This window comes from Engystomops pustulosus, chromosome 2, assembly GCF_040894005.1.
Source record: "Engystomops pustulosus chromosome 2, aEngPut4.maternal, whole genome shotgun sequence".
NCBI lineage: Eukaryota > Metazoa > Chordata > Amphibia > Anura > Leptodactylidae > Engystomops > Engystomops pustulosus.
In genome coordinates this window covers 29,983,135-30,005,912 of record NC_092412.1, presented here as the reverse complement: position 1 = coordinate 30,005,912, position 22,778 = coordinate 29,983,135, and the positions used below count along the sequence as shown (strand labels likewise).

Sequence of the window (22,778 nt, the reverse complement as noted above, 5' to 3'; positions counted from 1 at the left end):
CCTCAGGACTGATACAACCGCAGTCAGAACATAGAAGCGGCTCATTACATAGAGAACATTGCACAGCAGTAGGAGAGGTGCATCGAGACACCCCACACCTCATCTATCCCCTATTTATTTACCCCTCTGCCTAACATCTCTCTCTTCTTTCTATCTATCTATGTATCTACCTCATATTTACCTCTCTCATCTATCTATCTATCTATCTATCTATCTATCTATCTCATATCCATCTATCTATGTTTAAACTATCTATCTCTAAATATCACCTTCCATTATGGAACTAAGAAACAACTCAATGCATAGAGCAAAAAGAACAGCAGTGTGAGAAGTGCATTCATACATATCTATCCATTTCTCATCTATCCCATATCTGTATCTCTACTTCTTTGTCTCACATCTATCTATCTCATATCCATCCATCTCATATCTATCTATCCATCTCATATCTATCTATCTCATATCTATCTATCTATCTATCCCATATCTATCTATCTATCCCATATCTATCTATCTATCCCATATCTATCTATCTATCCCATATCTATCTATCTATCCCATATCTATCTATCTATCCCATATCTATCTATCTATCCCATATCTATCTATCTATCCCATATCTATCTATCTATCTATCTATCTATCTATCTATCTATCTATCTCATATCTATCTATCTATCTCATATCTATCCATCCATCTCATATCTATCCATCTCATATCTATCTATCTATCTATCTATCTATCTATCTATCTATCCCATATCTATCTATCTATCTATCTATCTATCTATCTATCTATCCATCTCATATCTATCTATCTATCTCATATCTATCCATCCATCTCATATCTATCTATCTATCTATCTATCTCATATCTATCCATCCATCTCATATCTATCCATCCATCTCATATCTATCTATCTATCTCATATCTATCCATCTCATATCTATCTATCTATCTATCTATCTATCTATCTATCTATCTCATATCTATCTATCCATCTCATATCTATCCATCTCATATCTATCCATCTCATATCTATCCATCTCATATCTATCCATCTCATATCTATCTATCTATCTATCATCCATCCATCTATCTATCTTATATCTATCTCCTATTATCTATCCTTTATCTTCTATCTATTTATTGTAATAATAATCTTTATTTTTATAGCAACATCTATCTAAATATCTATCATCTCAAACTATCTAATATCTATTGGGGCAGATTTATCTTAGGCTACATGCACACTGCCTTTGCCCGCAGTACGTAGCACGGTGGGCACACAGCAGCGCTCACCCCTGCCCCTCTCCATAGGGATGTATGGCACACGGCGCCATAATACGGGAAAGGATAAGACATGTCCTATCTTTTCCCGGGGTATGGAGCGGTACGGTGCCGCATATACGTCCCCCATGCGGCAGTGTGAATGTAGCCTTAGTCTGATGCCTGGCACATTGGAGTATTTGCACAGTATTTTGCGCCTTTTTCCAGCAGTTCGCCTGAGTTTAACCTGTAGCTATTTCCCGGTTTGCGCCTAATTTGTATTTGTCCTGCTTACAAATACAGATGTTTGTGCCTGATTTAACATTGATTTGCGGCTCCAGTACTGACAATAGTATGAGTTGTGCAAAAAATTGCACCTTTTTTAAAATTTGCACCTAAATAGTCTGAAAAAAAAAACCTGCATATGACAATGAGCTGAGACACAGACAGTTATTAAACTCATTTCTCTGAATAATGAATCACAGCCGCAAATCTGACGGAGCTTTTGCCAAATTCTGTGTTACTTCATTATGAGTAACTAGAGAGAGGAAGTCTGGCTGCCAGCTCCCCTGTGATTTGCTAAATTAATTACAAGCCCAGCCTGCCCCCCGCTGCCGGCATCATACACGGCTCTTCCTCCTATCATGTCCATGTATTCTAGAATCTCAGAACCTTCCTTTGAGTGCAGATGGTTTGATAATAGAAATTCCCCACTAGCCCCCTACATGTCTTCTACCATCATTATTCAACTGTGAACAATTATTGTTTAACCTACATGAAAGAAAATTTCTAATTTCAGAACCAATTTTTGGCACTACAGACCTCAAAATTTATATCATAGACTAAAGTTAAAGGGATATTTCAAATTAAGCCTTTAAAAAGTGAGATAGGAAGACCCATCTATTAACCACATCCAAAGGTGGTCGGAATTATGGAAACAGGTTGAGATAGTTCTTGTCTATGAAATAATATACATTATAAAACTTGCAATGGCCACTAGGGGGAGCTTAGGGTCGTACTGTATACGGTTGTGATACTGCACATAAACAACATGCAGTAATCTCCCTCTAGTGGTAGAAGAAGTTAGAGATACTATAACTATACGTCATGGGTAATCTGTGCAGCTACAGTGGGATCCAGAAGGTGAGGGGCACATTGCCTGCCATAAGCAGATCCCTATTTACCCCTTAGTACCAAACCTGTTTTCCACCTTAAAGCCCAGAGTTTTTCATAGTTCTGTTTTTTTTGGTCAGAGCCTTCTACAAGCTACAACATTTTTTATTTTTCCATCACTATAACTGTTTGAGGTCCTATTTTTGCGGGACGAAATTTAGTTTTTAATAGCACAATTTTGGGTTTCATGTGTTCTACTGATGAATTTTTAGTAACTCTTTCTGTACAATATATTTAAAAAAAGAATGCAAATATTACCATATATACTGGAGTATGAGTCGACACGAGTATAAGCCGAGGACCCTAATTTTGCCACAAATAACAAAAAACGTATTGACTCAAGTATAAGCCCAGGGCTCGAGTATAAGCCTAGGGTAGGAAACGCATTGGTCACAGTCCCCCCGAGTAATGATATGCTCTGCAGCAGAGCCCCTAGTAATGATATGCTCTGCAGCAGAGCCCCTAGTAATGAAATGCTCTCGCAGCATAGCCCCTAGTAATAAAATGCCCTGCAGCAGAGCCCCTAGTAATGAAATGCTCTGCAGCATAGCCCCTAGTAATAAAATGTCCTGCTGCGTAGCCCTAGTAATGAAATACCCTACAGCCAGCCCCTACCTATGAAATACCCTGCAGCAGAGACCCCAGTAATGTAATGCCCTGCAACAGAGCACACAGTAATTAAATCCCTGCAACATAGCCCATAGTAATGAAATGTCCTGCCAGGCCCCCCATTGATGAAATAGCCTGCAGCCACAACCCCCCACCAATGAAATGCCCTGCAGCCAGCCCCCCACCAATGAAATGCCCTGCAGCCAGCCCCCCACCAATGAAATGCCCTGCAGCCAGCCCCCCACCAATGAATTGCCCTGCAGCGAGCCCCCCACCATGAAAGGCCCTGCAGTGAGCCCCCCACCATGAAATGTCCTGCAGCCAGCCACCCATTGATGAAATGCCCTGTTGTTTTTTTTTTAAACTAAACTACTATACTCACCTTCCATCACTCCCCGATGCTCCCCGCGGCTCTTCTTCTTCATTTGTAACACAGCAGGCAGAGACTTTATACTTACTTTATTTCACCTAGTTTTTTTCTTTACATTAAACTTTATTTTTATGCATTTACTTTGCCCCACAAGGGGACACTGGCAGGCGATAATTAGATTTCTTGTATAATACACTGAAAGACTCATGTAGTGCAGTGTATTACATTGTCAGTTACTGACAGGCATGGCCTAATAGTAAGATACCTCAGACAGCCCTGGGGTCCTTCAGAGGACCCCTCGGGTGCTGTGTGACGTTATGTGACCCTGAGATGGCCTATTAGAAAGATACTAAAGGCAGCCCAGGAGTACCTCAGAGGATGCCTGAGACATTAATGGCACCTTGTGATCGCTGTTTTGGGATGCCACAGGGGGCCAGAGGGAGCTCCCTTCCTCTTCACCTACTTGGACAGCCCATGTTTGACTACTGCATCTAAGGGGTTAAACATCCAGTATCTGAGTTTTTCTGATCCGAGGTGTAAGCTCCTGAAGGACACCATATCCCACAATTCTTCTTCTGATGCGGCACCTTAAAAAGACGTGGTATCCAAACAAGTACCTTAAATGGAGCTATGTAGTTTTAACCCCTTAACAACCATTAAAGTGGGTGCAGTTACTCACACTGAGCACTACACAGGGGATGGAGCTGTACTTTCAGTACTGGAACCCCACGGATCTGATATCCTATGGATAGATCATCAATATCACTAGGAAAACCCCCTTTAATGCCACGTCCTGGAGCTGTAATGTGCAGCCTCAGACTGACCCGTCTCAGATATCCGTCGCCTTTCTCTTGCCGGAGCAGATTTTTCTGGGAATGACACACAAGGACGGCATAATGAAGAGATCTCTCTGCTCAGCAGAATCGCAATGTGACCTCGTATGAAGATGACAGCATTTTACAGCAGCTTCACTACAACAAGAAAAAAAAAACGGAAGCGAATCTCCGCCTTGTGTTATTTTTAGCTCCACATTTTGTGCTGATTAATTTTTTAATATATTTTAATAGCGATTGCGGCTCTGCTCTATTGTGATGAAGAGCTGTGTTTCTTCTCCGTCTTCACCTCACACCCAAAGCTGCATTTAAAATTCTGCTGTAAATGGTCACTTTCAGGGTGTGTTCAGACCACGCAGATCTAAACTGCATTGGGGGAAAAAAAATTCACCTGTAAAATTAAAACATTGCACCAAAAATGTATAAAGTGGCTTTGACAAAAGAAGATAAGGCGCTGTTTTGGGGAAAAAAATTATTTTCACCTATAATTTAGGTGAGAGATCCCACAATGAAGTGGTATAAAAATATAAGATATAAGTACAGATTGTGTCATTTGACGCAAAAATTTTCCCAGAAAATTCGCTTAAAATTCTACGTTAATAAACTGCTCAGTCATTGGTTGTCATGTGTTTTTTTCCCTTGTGTTTGTGTAATGCCCTGGAGTTGGGACATTACATTGCTTAATTCGACCAAGTAAGACTGATCACCCTTCTGGGCTCTGTCACTCAGGTGTTCAACTAGTTAGAGGCCCTAACTCATCTTTCCCAGGTACAGTTACTATGATACACCTACCAACAGGAATAGGTATCTACAATGTGCTTTATTACTTATGTATGTGAAAGTTACCCCAAACAGTTACTAGTAACATTTTATTTATTTTAATTAAATGTATCATTCCTGAGGTAAAGCAGGCTGTGATTGGCTGATACCCCAGAATGTTCTAAAACTGTTCTTAGTTTCTTGCTGCTATAGAACTACACATTGACATTGCTGACCATGTGCTGCTGATGCAGCAGAGTCTACCAGACTCCCTGGAGATGGATCCAGCCTTGCTGACCACCAGGCTGAGGTACTACTGATTCCTGCTATCCAGAGGACTGTTATGTGATCACAGCCAGCCAACTAACAGTTCAGCTTAATTTTAAAGAGTGAATTTTTATCATCTCTGTTTTCATGTGAATACCTGGTTATCCCATAGTTACCATCATAGGCCCTAGGGTGAACTTTACTGTCATGATACCCTCCTCTTCTTGCTTCAACCTGCTGGCCCTGACAGGTGTGTATGAGGCCTACAGTAGGACAAAGACGCCATCAAGCCACGCTGTTTCTAGTGTTCAACTTCCCCCATAAGCAGTCTGCCCCTATTGTGGGGATGTTGCATTTGTAAGTAGGTAAAATAACGTTAAATGGGTTTTGTCATTGTAGAAATTAATCCCCTACCCGGGTTCTGATCGCTGAGAATCCAACCCGCAGGAACCCGGTGATTGACTAAATAGGGGGCCCCAAGCACTAAACTGAATAGGACTTTCACTCTCAAACATCCTGTGAGTCCTATCAAAATGAATGGAGCACAGGATGAGATCTGGACTTGGTAAGCCTAGTGGATAAGGTGGCCCCCAAGGGCATGCTTGCTGCTTCAACCCCTACTTCCTACCTAAACTTCATGCCTTAACTAAGTCTCTTTAAAGGTGTTGTCCCACAAATGGCACTTACCCCCTACTTACAGGATATGGGTAAAATGACTATGTGCTGGTGGTCTAATGGAAGACATAGTGAGAGGGAGACTAAAAGTTCCCCATGTTGGTGGACCCATCACTTCTGCGGAAACTACTGATCCAGCAGACCTAATAATGTAAATATAGGGGGTGGCACATATACATCACTGCTCTATTCACATGGAGTACTTGTCTCCGGTCCTGTATTCTGATCTTGATTAAAGACCACCAGAATGAACTGCAGGTAACCATTGTATGACAAACCCTTTGAGACTGACCATACCCAGTACATAGCTGATGGCCAAATACGTGACCACCTACTCTCATGTACATTGGGTAGGGGGGAGTTAGCCAAACACCTCTTTTGGCATCTCATTCCCCATAATAATATGAAATCCAACACTTGGCATTACCAGAGAGTAGGGAATAATCAGACACTTATTCTTTAGCCTATATTATAACTCCTAAAGGGTTCAGTAGGTTCTCTTCAGGACAGAGATAACCAACATTTTCCCCAAAACTCCACATATAACAGAGCCTAAGAACCTGACACATAACCATCTTCCTAGCAGGGGTGATCACCCTTCAATGTCTTCTCCATACAGTCCAATGCTAGTAGTTCATCTATGAATCTGATGACATTTCCCGTCACTAGAAGGGTCAAGTATCGTTTTATAGCCGTGAAGGTTGCGGCCGGTAGACAATTTTCCATAGAGACAAGTGTAAATACCCCCTCCCCCGCCCCCTGTAAAAAAGGAGAATTTGTGGAAAAAGAAAAGAGTCTCGGCACATCTGTTTTTCATATCTGGCTTCCAGAAACTAGGTTGGCCTGTAATACTGTGACCTGTACAGAGCTGTGACTGTACTGTTATTGCTTCCCTGGTGCTTATCCAGCTGAAGAGGGAAAAACAGCTGTCCGCATATTACCAGGGAGAGAGCGGCACATCCAAGAGCGATTTACGCCACTTGCTGGATTATGCCGTCTTTAAGGGAAGCCTGGCAGATGGAAAGCAAATAAGCATTAGGTCTAAAATACTTAAAGAGCCTTGGAAATCCCGGATTGATCTTCTCCCTGCCCGGCCTGTGAAGAGGCATACGGAGTGACCTCTCAGGGTCAGAGACAGTTCTGTTCTTAAAGGGGTGTTTTTTTATCTTGTGTATTTATGACTTATACACAGGATATATGATAGATGGGGGGAGTACAGACTCACTTCTCACAGCTGGGTAGAATGTAGAGTTTGATGCGCATGTGCGGCTATTCTCCATTCAACTCTGGGCAAGTATTAGAAGGTTTACGAGTGTAAGTACAAAACCCTAAAGAGAGTCACCAATATTGTACTTACCCTGCCGGAAATTCCCCTTTTATCCACTAGAGCTACAGGTCACTTGACCTGTCCACAGTTAGTTTTGGGACATCCCAAGCCTTGAGGACTTGCAGTGCATCCCATGAACGATACAGAACGTATATAGTAGACTATACACAGCGCTCCCATTGACCTGAATAGTGAAAGCCTGCAGGTAGGCACCCCCTGTATTTAAGATAGATGCAGGTCCTAGAACCAGGACTGAACATGTCATAAATATTTGTGAATATGTCATACATACACAAGATGGGAAAGCCTCTTTAAAGAAGACAAGTCAAGAAGTAAAAAATTGGCCATGTGATCACGTGATCGCTGATGTGGACCGGATCAATTTGGTATTTGTTTTATTCAATTCCATTCACCAACTTAGAAAATATGGCCCCGTAACTTACTGAATAATCTTGTATTATTTGAGGGGGCGGTGAACGTTGATTATAATAAACACGCCCCCCCCCCGAAAGGAAAATGATTACCGCCCACTGGGCTAGTATTGACCCACTTGGCTAATAGATTGGATAATTCACATATGAACCTTTAGGGTCCATATCTTTGGAACAGGAAGACAGATTTCAATGAAACAAACAACCAAGTAGATCGGGGGGATAGTAGCGCTCACCTGCGGGGTGTCATTCAGCATGCTGTACTTGTCAGAAACTCTTTATCAAGGGAACAAAAAATGGATGCTATGTGCTAAAGGGAAACTGTGGCTGTGCACAGCAACCAATCACAGCGCAGTTCTTAATTTAAGGAACATCTACCACCAGGATGAAAGACTGTAGGCAAATGAGCCTGAGGAGGTAGATGCCCTTTTACCAAACCTGTACTAGACATAACACGGCGCATGTTCCCTTAAAACTCTCTAAGTCTCATAGTCATTTATGTCATCCAGCATCACATGTCATACTTTATGTATGAATGGCCAAAAGGGAACAGAGACAATGCATTAGGAATGACGCCCCAGGTAAAGAATACAATACTCCGAATCCTCTAACAAAAATGGCTGCAAATTATTGATAAGGGAAAGAACGACTCTTCACAAAGGTGACAGGTCTGCTGCAAAAAAGATGACACTTTTCATGGTACTCAGGATGATGGAGCGCTTTCTGCAAATTATATTTTGGTTTTCAAGGTGAGGAACGACTTAAGAAACAGACGTGATGCCAACGGGAGCATCACTAACAAGCAGGGAAAGGCACAGAAAGGTCTAATAGGGAATCTAATGGGATTGTTATTCCTCTCATACTGCAGGTCCTCCGGCCTCTGGGGGTGCTAATGAGCTGATGACAAATGTACAGTAAATAAAAATGGATTGGATTTAATCATGGCTCTGTCCATTGCAGCGTATGGTCGCCTTTTTAGGGGTCTCCCAAGTAAGGAGATGACTTAGTGATTTGTGAGGGTCCAATAAGTGGATCATGAGAATGGGGGTCCGTTGTATCCCCAAAAGGTTAGAGAAGCTGCTCGCTCACATGCCTCCCTCTCTATTCATCTCCATGGCACTTACAGGGCTAGTCACGTACAGCACTCACCTACAGCACTTCTAAGTTTGTGCCACAGACCGTGAACATGTTTGGCATGCCCCTCCATGCATTTGGAATACTGTGTACCATTGCGGTGGTCCTAATGATGGGATGCCATCATCAGGAAGTTAGCCCCCATCCTTTTGATAAGGGAAAACTTGCAGTGACCAGACAACCCCTTTAAAGTGTAATGCTTGGAGAATACTTACAGTATAAAGCCAGCCTTAGGCTGCATTCACACAGCCGTATGGGGACGTATATACGCCTGACGTATATATATATGTCCGATATACGTCCCCCACAGGCGGCAATGGGCGCACGGCGTCCTACGTTACGGTAGTGCGGCACTGTACCTTTCCGTAACCCGTGAAAAGATAGGACATGTCCTATCTTTTCCAGGAATATGGCGCCGTGCCCCATGTTTCTCTATGGAGAGGGAAGGGGGTGAGCGGTGTTCACCCTCTCCTCCTCTCCCCGGCGCCGTTAATGTGAATGAAGCCTTAAAGAGGTAGTCCAGAGATTGGAAAACATGGCTGCTTTTTTAAAAAAAAAACAGCGCCACACCTGACCAAGGCAGGTGCGTGGTATCGAAACTAAACTCCACTGACACAACTGAACTGCAATACCGGCACATGGTCAGGTATGGAGTAGTTTTTGGAAGATAGCAGCCATGTTTTTCAACCACTTAAAGGGTTAGGTGATAGCCGACAAATCATGGAAAAAATATTCCAGTCTTACCTGCCTGGTCTGACCAAAATTCCGGAGTTATGGTATTGGAATTGCTGCTGCCTGCAATGTAAGACAAAATGTAAGTGATAATATTCCACATAAAATAAACTACACGACACAGAATAGTACAGAGATAACTAGGATTTTTTGGAGGGACTGTGGGTATCTGGGTCCTCCAGATCAACCCAATGGACACATTTCATCTAATAAGTGGCCTTCTCGGGACAAGAGAGGAAGTACAAGCAGGGGTGTAACTTGAGGGGGTGCAGAGGTTGCGATCGCACCTGGGCCCAAGAAGTTCTGGGGGCCCTTATGGTGTCACTTTCCCATATGAGAAGACTATTACTATAAACCATACATTATAGTCGGGGCCTTGCAGAGACTTTGCACTGGGGCACATCAGCTTCTAGTTACGCCATTGAGTCCAAGGGTCCACTCATTAGATGACGCAGGTCCTGTAACTTACAGTTGTTTACAGGTCCAACCAGAAGTATCAGAGTGACCCAGGATCTAGGAGCTAGAGTAGGGTAAGTATGTCTTTCTATCTTACCATTGGGAGTTTCCCTATTCATGGAAAACACCTTTAAGAAGTGACTAGTATAAATGTACACCTACTATATGTTGGCTTATTTTACACCTCAAAAATGTGCCAAAATTTTAATGCATTGTCATAGTTTCTAAAAAACTTAAACCACACCCCTTTCTCATGAAACCCATCCCATTTCCACAAAGCCACGCCTTGTAACAATTTAGGGCGGAGCTTAGTCACGTCCAGATTTGTAGGTCAGCACCACCCACATTGAGGTAAGACCACTCTACCATCCAGTTCTTCATAGGGAAACTTTACCATAGAAAAAAAAGGAATTTTTTTTTTTGTTTTTTGTCCTAAATGAAAATAAACCCAATATTTCCTATCCCACGACTTTAATATTTTATGTTTTCGACATTAAATTCGACATATGACATTCCCTTAAGTTCGCCACCGTCTGCCCACACACGTCAGTAAGGAAAATTGAGCGTTAGAAACGTTTACACTTTTTTTCCCATATATATTTTTCAACAGTTGCTAAGCAACAGCCGCAGCAGATAAATCCAGCAATAACTCCACATTCTTTTATCATCTTAAATTATTAAAATATGAAAGGAAAGCCGGCAGAAAAATACAATGATTTGTCTCCAGGTGGTTTGATAGAAAAATCTTACTAAGAAAGTGGATTAAGGAAAACGAAGAAATCCAAGTAGCCTGTGTGGGGGGCGTGGGATCTGACAATGGCTGAATCAAGGGGGTCCGGCACTCAAGTGTATTCGTGGGCTGCTTCAGTTTGTAGCGAATTGAATCGATTTTATAGCTTGTACCATCCAGAATGTTACGTTGGCTTAAAGGATTTGGAAAGGAATGGGGGTAAAGCATGCCCTTTATTTAGGAAGTCTTTGACACTGACTTGTAGTGTCCCGGCTATCGGACCTCCCACTGATCTAATATCTATGCCCTGAAGAGCAGTGTTCACTTTCACCCACCCAAGCTGTCCAAGTATTATATGGTCAATCATCTATTTTAATAGGCCAGCCTGTAATACTTCTTTCTTCCTGTAGTGGCCGCTGCAGAAGAAATACATGGTTACGGTAGTCTTCTCTTACCTAAGCCGATCACAGTGATCAGACGTTTTAATTTCAAAACTGAGTTTTTTCATGGTCTAGCCCTTTAAAGTTTGTTAGTATTGTGCATTCTGGGGTAGATTTACTTATACAGTCTAACATTTGAACTGTATTATAAGCCTCAATGAGGCAGCGTCAATGAGGCAAGCTATCACACTGTTGCACACTGGTAGATTTAAAGGGAACCTACCACCACAAAGGGACGTGAGGATAGCCTTTTTAAGGGCTAATCCTCACGTCCCCGCACTTCTTTAGTAATTTTTATTTTACTTTTATGGTAATTTTATTATGTGGCTACTGGGGCGTGGAGTAGCCGCATCTGAGGTTACACGAGGCGGCTACTCCACACCCCGGTAGCCACTTTACCCCTCCTACTCACCAGCTGCGCGCCCTCATCCAACGATCCTGCCGTCTGCGCAGAACAGCAGGCCTGGCTTCGGAGCATGCGCAGACTGCAGGATCGTCGGAAAATTCTGCACAGAATTCATGTGGATTTTCAAAGGAATACGTAACTTAAAGGGAATTATAGATTTTCAGGGTAGACCGCTCATTGCTGGTCATGGGTGGTCCTCTTATGTAACAAGTGATGTCACATGGTCCCAGGGTTGACTAAAGCTGGTTGAAGGTGCTGAAGACCTGTAGTACTGGCCCAATGCAGGTTTAGTGAGCTGAGTGAGTACGCTTTGTTTTTGGCCACCTCTGCTCCAACGTTTTTTTCAAAATTCCTGAAAAATCCATAGTGTATCTGCTGAAGAAAACTGACATGCAGTCAATAAGTAATTTGTGTTGGTCTATAGAAGATATTATAAAATCTAAAATATAATAATAGAAATGTAGTTTTATGACCATATGTTATAAGCTTCATATACAGATGGCCTAAGGTTTTTAAAAACATCCCAAAAACCAATTAAAAATAAAATTTAAACCAACATAATCAAGTGACTAACGTTACAATTCTGGCAGAAGAACAATCGATTTACCTCACTTTTTCTACTTTTAGATCTCTATGGTAAAAGCGGCTTTTGCTGGGTGAATCATACGCGGCGCGGAGCCATCTGGGACTCAGTATTCACCGCGACTGTTTTCTAGTTTAAACTTCTTCAAGTGTGAGAAGATGATTTGGTTTTTCCTTTGCCTCGGGCAGTGGGGTGAGAAGTCGTCCTCATGTGGCTGAGAATTAATGTTTGAACAGTTGTGTGTACTGACATCTGCCCAAGTGTAATGGATGTTCAGAGGAGGAGGGAGCTCAAAAGCTTTACGCCAGAGGTTTCCGATGATGTGTTATACTTGTGGGGCACAATAGGGGGCAGTGGTGCTCCATTATGCCCCAAAATTGGGCACTCAGATCTCATTGACATTTTGCGGTAGCCTTTGAGGGGGCCCATGGTCACCCAAACCACCCACCAAATTTAATGCTGAGAAGGACCTTCACCCATGAAATCCTCGAACATGTGTTCCTGCTCTCAATACACATGTACACAAGAGATATTTCAGGACCTTCGAAGGTCCTCCTAAGGTCCAAAAACTGCATATTGAACACAGGCAGAAGGGACGCATCCTCCATTCCCCAAGAATTGATTCTAATATCAAATGTAGAAAGTGACTTCCAGACTTGTAGGGGCTATAATATTCATACAACCCAGGGCCCATGGAGGTTTTAATCTGCCCCTGGACAGGAAGTCCAGGAGTTACAGTCACTAACTCAATAATTACAAAAATTGCTACCTTTTCCAAATTGATCATACACAATAGGTTAACCTTGGAAAATCCCCTAAATTAGGTGTTGTCCTGTCTCTTTCTCAATGTTAGACATCAAAGAAGGAAGGATTGGACATGTTGGGTCTAAAGAATATTGAACCTGTAAAGTCTGGTGGCAGCTTTTTTACCTTATTCATACTTAGAATGAGCGCACACTCAAGGGACCACGTATCGTCCTCGGAAGGAATTGCTGTTCAGGTGTAGGCCAACTTTAGCCAATTGGCTGAGAGCGATGAACAAACAAGAATATGAGTACAGGCGGTCCCCTACTTAAGAACACCCGACTTACAGACAACCCCTAGTTACAAACAGACCTCTGGATGTTGGTAATTTACTCTACTTTAGCCCTAGGCTACAATAAACAGCTGTAACAGTTATCACAGGTGTCTGCAATGAAGCTATATCGCTAATCCTGATTACGACAACCCAACATTTTTAAAATCCAATAGTCATACAGACCACAAAAAAAAATTGCCTGGAGCTACAATTATAAAGTATACAGTTTCCACTTACATACAAATTCAACTTAAGAACAAACCTGCAGAACCTATCTTGTACATAACCCGGGGACTGCCTGGTACTATCACATACTGGTCTCTAACATGTTAGGGGCCTGATGCTTATTTTTTAGTTAAGTATTGCATTGGCAGAGAGTTCCTGCTGTAGCCAGTTGTCTTACAATGACAGTAAGATACAAGCGATGGAGAAGAGGAAAATACTGATGTCATGTCATGTCCTTATCATTTATCACAATTTTTACTGCAAAACAGAATTAGAATCTAATTGGGGAGTGTTCCTGCTACAACCAGTTACAGGCGGTCCCCTACTTAAGGACACCCGACTTACAGACAACCCATAGTTACAGACGGACCCCTCTGCCCACTGTGACCTCTGGTGAAGCTCTCTGGATGCTTTACTATAGTCCCAGGCTGCAATGATCAGCTGTAAGGTGTCTGTAATGAAGCTTTATTGATAATTCTTGGTCCAATTACACCAAAAATTTTGAAACTCCAATTGTCACTGGGGCAAAAGAAAAAAAATTGTCTAGAACTTCCATTATAAAATATACAGTTTCGACTTACATACAAATTCAACTTAAGAACAAACCTCCAGACCCTATCTTGTATGTAACCCGGGGACTGCCTGTACTTTACAGCTGGAGAGATGTGTATGAAATGGATAAATATCCCAAATGCCAAGGTACTTTATTTCTGTACTTATCACAGTTTTGTTTGCCATCCAAGAATAAAATCTGAGAAAAGGAAAAGTTTCTGGTTCTTCATGTGCAATATTGAGTATTTCTTTTTTAAACATTGTTGAAGCAAATTTTGGTGTAAAATGTTGCTTATCATTTCAGGTCACTTTTCTGGATGAGCTCGACAAGGGGGTGTGGTTTATATTGAAAGGGGAGTGCCTCAGCAAAAAGGGTGTGGTCAATATACAACATAATTTTGTAAATAAATAGATTTTTAAAGTATGTTAATGAATAATGGGGTTCATTGATCTTAGGGTTTCCTTTTTGTCTCTAATATTTGTGATTTTTTTTTTTTGGCACATTGGTAAATTTACATCTAAGTTTGCGACTTTTCAACTCGCCGAGTAAAGCTGCACAGTGTTGTACCCGATATATATTTAAAATCCTGATTTAGACATACCAAAAAGTTGCAATTTTGTCAAAAATCGTTGTTAAGAAATCGCAAATAAACGCCAGTCCCCATCAGGCGTAGGAAAAACTTTAGAAGGAGTTGCAAGAGAGATTAAGACTTTTGTGCGACTTTGTGCAACTTTTTAAAAAGACATCAAAAAGTAGCAATTTTGTCAAAAATCATTGTTAAGAAGTCACAAATAAACGCCACTCCCCATCAGGCGTAGGAAAAACTAGAGACAAGAGAGTTTAAGACTTTTATGCAACTTTGTGCAACTTTAAAAAAAAAAGTCGCAAAAAAACCTACGGACTGATCCGCTTGACCTATCAAACAAGTACAAAACCTGGAAAAGCCAAAAAAAGACACGCACAACTGTCCTGGCTGAAGATAAATGACCCCCATTGAGTCTAAACTTTTAGACAGATAAATCTGGTGCATTTTCAGACAGTCGGTCTAAGTTTATATTTTCTAACTATTAGTAGTAAATCTGGGCCAATGTGTCCCACCATAAAGCTCCTGGTTGTGATAAGAACGGGAAGTTGGCAATTTTTTCAGTTTATATTAGCAGTGATTGATGTGAAAGGAAGCACCCGAGGGAAGCCCGGAGGCTATGTCTAGCTTTAGTTTGTGAATTGAAACCTCAGGCTTATCTCACACCCTTCAGCAAAGTCAAACACACCACAGGCATTTCAGGTTTATCACAGTTCATTAGATAGCGAGGAATGAAGCGTCCGATCTCGGCAGCCTACATACTGAACGGTTCCACAAGGCAGAAGAACATTTATTACTTCTTCAATTTAGGAAATGAAAGTGGATGTATAACATAAGGTCACAGGGTACTTTAAAGCTGTCTGTAGCAGGCCTTAAACTGGTGAAGACCCCACCAGATCTTGACATCTGGAAAACAGATCTTCACAGTGAACAGTGCAAGATACATGTTCTTTCCGAGATCCTGCATCTGTATTCTTAACATTAGTAAGACACAAACAGATCCTTATTCTCTCATGGAGACACCCTAAATTTTTACACTCTTGTGGAAACACCACAAGGACTTCACACTCTTATGGAGATACTACCAGATTTCTGCACTCTTGTGGAAACACCACCAGATCTTCACGCTCTTATGAAGACACCCCAAAATCTTTGAACTTTTATTTGGACACCACCTGATCACCATATTTATGTGGAAACATCACCACATCATTACACTTGGAGACTGTTAAGGAGATTGCACTGGTTTCGGACGCCATCTTGACTTAGGGACAAGGGACTGTCCGCCATCTTAGATACAGCGGACATGTTCCCTTATTCTTGGATTTCTTAAGTCAAGATGGTGTCCGAAACCAGTGCGAACTCCTTAACAGAGACACCATAAATCTGTACTCCTTTAGAAACACCACAAAATCCTCACACCAATCACCAGATCTTCATACTATTATTGAAACAACACAAGATCCTAATACTCTTCTAGTGACCACATCAGAAATTCACTTTTCTTTGTGAACACCACTACATCTTTATGCTCTTGTGTAGATATCATTGGGGAGATTTATCATCAAGTTTTTGAGGTAAAACTGTTCTAGTTTCCCATGGCAACCTATCAGAGCTCAGCTTGAATTTAATAAACAGCTCTGGGGAAATGAAAGCTGAGCTCTGATTGGTTGCCGTGGGAATAGTTCTGCTCTAAGAGACTTATGATAAATCTCCCCCCATATCTTTATCCTCTTACAGAGACACCAGCAGATTTTCACACTATGGATTCATCACAAATCGTCTTATCATAGCGGACAGACCACCAGATCTTTACACATAAGCATATCTTTATTCTTTAGTAATCATGCAACTTTTTATAGACAATGTTAATGCCTCATATTGGGCCTTATTTAGTAAGGGTCCCGCGTATCGCACTTCCGTCTGCTTTTAGAAATTTTCGGGATTTTCGCCGCTGTGACAGCTATTTAGAAGGGGATTGTGTCGCACACGACCGGATTTTGGCGCAATTGCGACGAATTTCATGCAAAAGAAATTGGGGGAGGAGGGCGGGCCGTCAGACGATCCAACTGATTCGGACTGAGCGCGGGATTTAATATTCAAATTGTGTCGCAAGACAAGCACTTACATACACCGGGAAGAAGAAGGTGAACTCCGGCGGACCTGAGCGGGGAAGCGACACAGGCAGGAAATTGGGAGCATGATCTTAGTGCATCAAGCCCAAGTTCATTCTCATTCGACAACGCACAGCGGGGATCACGCAAGTAAATGTGCCCCATTGTTGTGGAGATTCATCAAAACCTCCAGTCACAGAATTATGGTTTCCGATGATGATTGGAGCATCCATGGTGGTCATTGGAGGGTCACGAGACTGAAACGTCACATCATTAACTAAGGGTCAGTCACAATTGTGAAGTTACTTAAAAGCGCACCCTAAGGCCGTTCAACTCGCATCACACTCACAACGCATGCTGCCCGGATCTCTTTGGCCCGAACGCTGCACACCGGGAGTGAACTGACATGCTGAGTTCAGTTCCTGTTTGCAGCGTTCAGGCTGGGAGATCCGGGCAGCACGTGTTGCGAATGTGATGCGAGTTCATTGCATCACATTCGCAAGTGTGCAAAGGGCCTAAATGAAATCATGGTGCTCCGTTAACACTTGTTTTATAAACACATATTTTATTATTGTACAATTGCTCTTTCCCAAGACATAAATAGGAATCAATGCAAAATCATATGAGTAATCTCAGTTGGAGACGTACCTCGTCTTGATCCCACGTGATGGACATTCCCCATGTATGGTATTTTTCCCATTTCATCCTGAAGCCATCGCTCATCCATGGTCCCACAAAGACTTAGCTGGAGATATGGAACCTAAAGAAAGTTAAACAATACATTTATTGAGTGCCTCAATCAGGTTTTTCAGATTATATGAATTGTATTGTTTTACAATAGATTAGTTTGTAGATGACCTAATGCTAGGAAATTCCTGAGACTACCATAACGTAAGAACCATCTACTATCTGATGACCACAGGAGGGACAAGCTCTCTTGCTGTCCTAGACAAGAGTTTCTGTATACACCAAGTTCAATAAGTGTATTAGTAGTAATGGTGTATTCTGTATTGTGGAGGCATCAGACTGGTGGGGCAAGGGTAGAACTGACTATTGGTCGGTCAGAAGAAACCAAATATGTAGGCTCCTTAGGTTTTTGTACTTGGACGTAATATGGTTGATTGAATTGTTTTCCAGGGTGTAACTGTTGGGTGAGAATATGAGGAGTCCCACCAGATCTTGGGTTTCGAGGGCGCCCCACAACACATCTGTAATATAACATGGCAGCCAGACTAGTTGAAGGGTCCTGTTACATATTTTGCATTATGGACTGGGAGCTTTTGGAGGCTTCGTTACCTGCCATAGTCTGATACCATCTCCAAACCATGGCATGTGAAGCCAGCATACAGTATCAACCCTACTCCTGTCTACCACTGGCACAGATACCAATCATAGTGAATCTATGTGCTGAGGCACGAAGAAACCACAAAACAGACAATGTGCAATTCATTTCTCAATCACGTTGTATTTTTGTCTGCAGTTTGCAGGGAGGATGTCCTCCTTCCTTCAGGTTAACTTCTATCCCTAATTACCTGCGTCTAATTGCTCAGGAAGCCACTGGTCTACGTGACCTCATTCACAAAGGGTCAAAAAGTCAACTCTTTGGAGGTCACGTCCGTGCTAACAATAGACTCCTTTCATTGCAGGAACCGGAGTGGAGGAACATGCTGAAATCTGAGCAGAGCTTTAGGATAGCAGCATTGAAGGGGGGCTTACAACTTTGGCGGTGTCTATGTCATCCCACAAATATCATGGATATGTGTGAGCATACCTTAAAGGATCTCCAATTGCTAATTATTACATTAAGCAGAAGGTTCCTATATCTATATCTCCTAAATCATCATCTCCGGATGTTTCTAGGTCATGATATTAGCCTCACCGCTACTTGTAAAGAAGAGCCAGAGGATTAACTGGAGGCTGTGAGATCCCAGTGTACCACAGACCCCCATAGATAATTTTGGACTACTTTTTGTATGGACCCGTCAAGTTGGCTGGTATATTTATTGTTAGGTTGAGTTGTCCTTGTCCCCAGAGAAAAGAAAATAGGCAATGGTGTATACAGATCAATACTGGCCCAAGACACCAATTTTGGCATGACCATCTCATATAGAGGTGGGCTTCCTGACTCTCTTCTGATGCCAGGAGAGAGAACGATAGGCCAGTTGGGTTACTATGCCCAAACCTTCTGTTTTCAGGAGAGATTTGTCACTGCCAGAGAAGAGATCCAACAACTAACTCCCCTCTCACTACTAAGAACACTAGAAATAGATGTGTACAAAGATGGGTGGATCAAGAGGTATGCGTCAAACGACCAACGGGTATGTCATTAAGAATCATTGGAACATGGTCAAACGACCAACGGGTATGTCATTAAGAATCACTGGAACATGGTTTCCAGGAAATCGGTAATCAATTGGTAAGACCTACATTTTCATCCCACACTCGTTACTTATAGGTAAATTGGTTTCTAATAATACTGGCCTTAGTGTATACATTTCAATATTATTGTGAAACCAATTGGGAACAGGATATATATGGTGACTCCATTGCTGCCTCTAAACTTCTATTTTCCCTCAAGTAACTTTTAATAAGGATGTAAAATGAGTAACACTTTGGTTGAACTTCTGGAGTTAGACTCATCCACTAGCGATGCAACCACATAGCATATCCCCGTGAAGGCCTCTAATGCTATTACATTACACAACAGGATGCTATGCACGCCCTCCATTAGCACCTGGGCACAGGCAGGGGCATGCCTCGCTGTAAGCTAAGCTCTGAATGTTGGCCAGACACAGGCAGATAAACAAATAAAGTAAAACGCGTGGCTCCGAGCTGTGTGCACACAATGTGATGCTTTCATACCACATTCCAATCCTTAATGCAAACACTGAGTGAAACACAGTCATTGTTATAAAGTAAATCTTGATTAATAAAGCTTTACAAATCATGGGGTACATATACAAATAAGATAAGACAATACACTGAAGATCTATGAATTCTGCAAAAGCTGAGATGGCGACGTAGAGGCTAAAGATTCTGTACAGAGGATGAAGTCATTTACAACCCCAATTTCTAATATACCATATAGCCCTGCAAACCCTTGTGGTAAGGGACTACTTGTCGACAATCCCTTCTCTGAGTATGTGCTCAGAACAGAAGTAAGTTACACTAAGAGATTGATTGATAAATATACAGACACAATGGAACAGGTTTCAGGATAAATTCAGGCTCAGGTATGGGTTTAGGTTCCTGGGACAGACAGTATACAGGCTAAGTTACAGGTTTGGGGTTTCCGGTTAAGGTTGGGGTTCAGGGTTCCGGATCAGGTAGCATACAGGCTCAGGTACAGGTTTCGAGTTATGGATCAGGCAGGATTCTGGTTCAGGTACAGGTTTGGGGTTCAAGGTTCTGGAGCAGGCAGGATCCAGGCTAAGCTACAGGTTCGGGGTTCCAGACCAGAATGGGGGTTCAAGGTTCTGGTTAAGGCAGGATCCAGGATAAGATAAAGGTGTCGGTTCCGGATCAGGCCGGGGTTCAAGTTTCTGCATCAGGTTGGATCAAGGCTCAAGTACAGTTTGCAGGTCAGACAGTCGTACTACAAATCACAAGAGAGAGAGTTCAACCAGCCCTGAGTGAACCGAGTATTGTTCCTGGAAGCAGTCCTTGCAACTGACTGGCTTGCCTGTCCATCACTTAACCTACACCTGAAAACCCGAGCTCAGCAGAAAGCTTAAACCACCCATCTTTCCACAAAACACACACCCAGCTCAGCCAAGGGAATCAACTGTCAATCACAGCGCCAGCAGAGAAGTCTTGGGTGTAGTTAATAAGCTATTAACACATCAGGGCAGTGGATTGGGCAGTGCATAAATGTCCCCCCCATATTGAAGCAAGGAGCCAATAAACAGATTTTTTTTACAATAATATTTGATTTTTTTTTTAAAATGTATTTGTTTAATAACCTGGATATCTATGGGAAATCAGAAAATAATCAGGGTCACCCCCGATGCACTTTCAGACTGGTCAGCCTCATGCTCTCCATAAATGTTGACCATAACATTTCATTATTGGTTTAAAGTGGAATATGTTCTGGATATTCTAGATCAGTGATGGCGAACCTTTTAGAGGCCGAGTGCCCAAACGACAACATAGACCCGCTTATTTATCGCAAAGTGCAAACACAGAAATGTAATTTGTGATTTATACTCCCTTCTCTGTCACAGTTTTCATTGATACCAGCCCCTGAGGACACCAATAAAGCAGAAAATAGTCCCAGGTAGAGCTATCACTTTAAAATAGCTCTGCGCACAGCAAGTCCTGGGCTGTCTGTGACTGCAGGAAGATACCTGGAGTCATCTCTGGTGATGGCCTGAGTGCCCACAGAAAGGGCTCTGAGTGCCACCTCTGGCACCCGTGCCATAGGTTAGCCATCACTGTTCTAGATGATTACATTTCCAGACTGTAATTTTTTTTCTTCCCTTCCTGACCCACAATTCATTGGGAGTTGCTTTGGCATCAGGCAGCATTTGCACTTTTTACAATGTTGTATAGAGCCAGGATTTGTATTACGGAGCCTGGAACATTTCATGGAAAACGTTTCGAGGTGCCACGCGCTTCACTCTGGCTGTTTATCTGGCCGTTGCTGAAAGCTGACAATGTGAACATGTCTCTGCCTGCACCCAGGTGCTAAGTGAGGGCGTCCACCATTACCTCCAGTGTAATGTAAGATGTCAGAAGGGTTCAGGTGAATAAGGTGACATGGGAACATCTGAAGGATGGAGGATTAGAGACAATTTACAACATTTTGATGTTAAAAGAGCTTCCCCACCTGAAGGAAAATATAAGCCCCTGAGACCTCGGCTGTAAATTTATCTTCATCTCCTACAAAGTACAACCTGCTCAGTGACAACCACTAAAGGCAGCCATTATACCGTACACATCACCCACAAACTTTCTAAACAATCTGAGAGCTACAAAAAACTACGTTCAATCATGACCATTTTAACCATTGGTCCGTATACAGGCAGATGACCCCAACCTGCACCAAAACTTTAACTCTTTATGCATCCTCAGGACACAAATAGAGCTGATTATTAAAGTGACAATAACAAAAGTGTGTCTGTCTACTCTATCCTGCACACTGCTACTCCTATCCTGTATATATGAGCACAGCACAGTACTACTACTCCTATCCTGTATATATGGACACAGCACAGTACTACTACTCCTATCCTGTATATATGGGCACAGCACAGTACTGCTACTCCTATCATGTATATATGGACACAGCATAGTACTACTACTCCTATCCTGTATATATGGACACAGTACAGTACTACTACTCCTATCATATATATATGTACAACACAGTACTACTCCTTCTATCCTGTATATATGGGTACAACACAGTACTACTACTCCTCTCCTGTATATATGGGCACAGCACATTACTACTACTCCTATACTGTACATATGAGCACAGCACAGTACTACTACTCCTATCCTGTATATATAGGTACAATACAGTACTATTACTCATATCCTGTATATATAGGGGCACAGCACAGTACTACTACTCCTATCCTGTATATATGAGCACAGCACAGTACTACTACTCTTATCATTTATTTATGGACACAGCTCAGTACTACTACTCCTATCCTGTATATATGGGCACAGCACAGGACTACTATTTTTATCCTGTATATATGGACACAGCATAGTACTACTACTCCTATCCTGTATGTATGTGCACAGCACAGTACTACTACTCCTATCCTGTATATATGGGCACAGCACAGTACTACTACTCCTATCCTGTACATATGAGCACAGCACAGTGTTACTACTCCTATCCTGTATATATGGGCACAGCACAGTACTACTATTCCTATCCTGTATATATGGGCACAGCACAGTACTACTACTCCTATCCTGTATATATGGGCACAGCACAGTACTACTACTCCTATCCTGTATGTATGTGCACAGCAAAGTACGACTATTCCTATCCTGTATTTATGATCACAG

General features: G+C 42.1%; 1 protein-coding gene across 6 annotated transcripts in view; it reads right to left on the bottom strand.

Annotated features, from left to right (window-relative positions):
• Window positions 1-22,778, bottom strand: part of AMOTL1 (angiomotin like 1) — an 84,632-nt gene that overhangs the window by 43,755 nt on the left and 18,099 nt on the right. For 4 of the 6 annotated variants that reach the window (XM_072134150.1, XM_072134146.1, XM_072134148.1 and 1 more), the window contains 2 exons: window positions 17,397-17,508; window positions 9,593-9,643 (listed from right to left, as the gene is read on the bottom strand). In XM_072134150.1, the coding sequence (XP_071990251.1) occupies window positions 9,593-9,643; window positions 17,397-17,475 (130 nt within the window). In that variant the 5' untranslated portion in view covers window positions 17,476-17,508. Of the gene's footprint in view, window positions 1-4,246; window positions 4,364-9,592; window positions 9,644-16,134; window positions 16,187-17,396; window positions 17,509-22,778 lie in introns of those variants that run through there. The other 2 variants (XM_072134151.1, XM_072134154.1) reach the window with 2 other exon arrangements.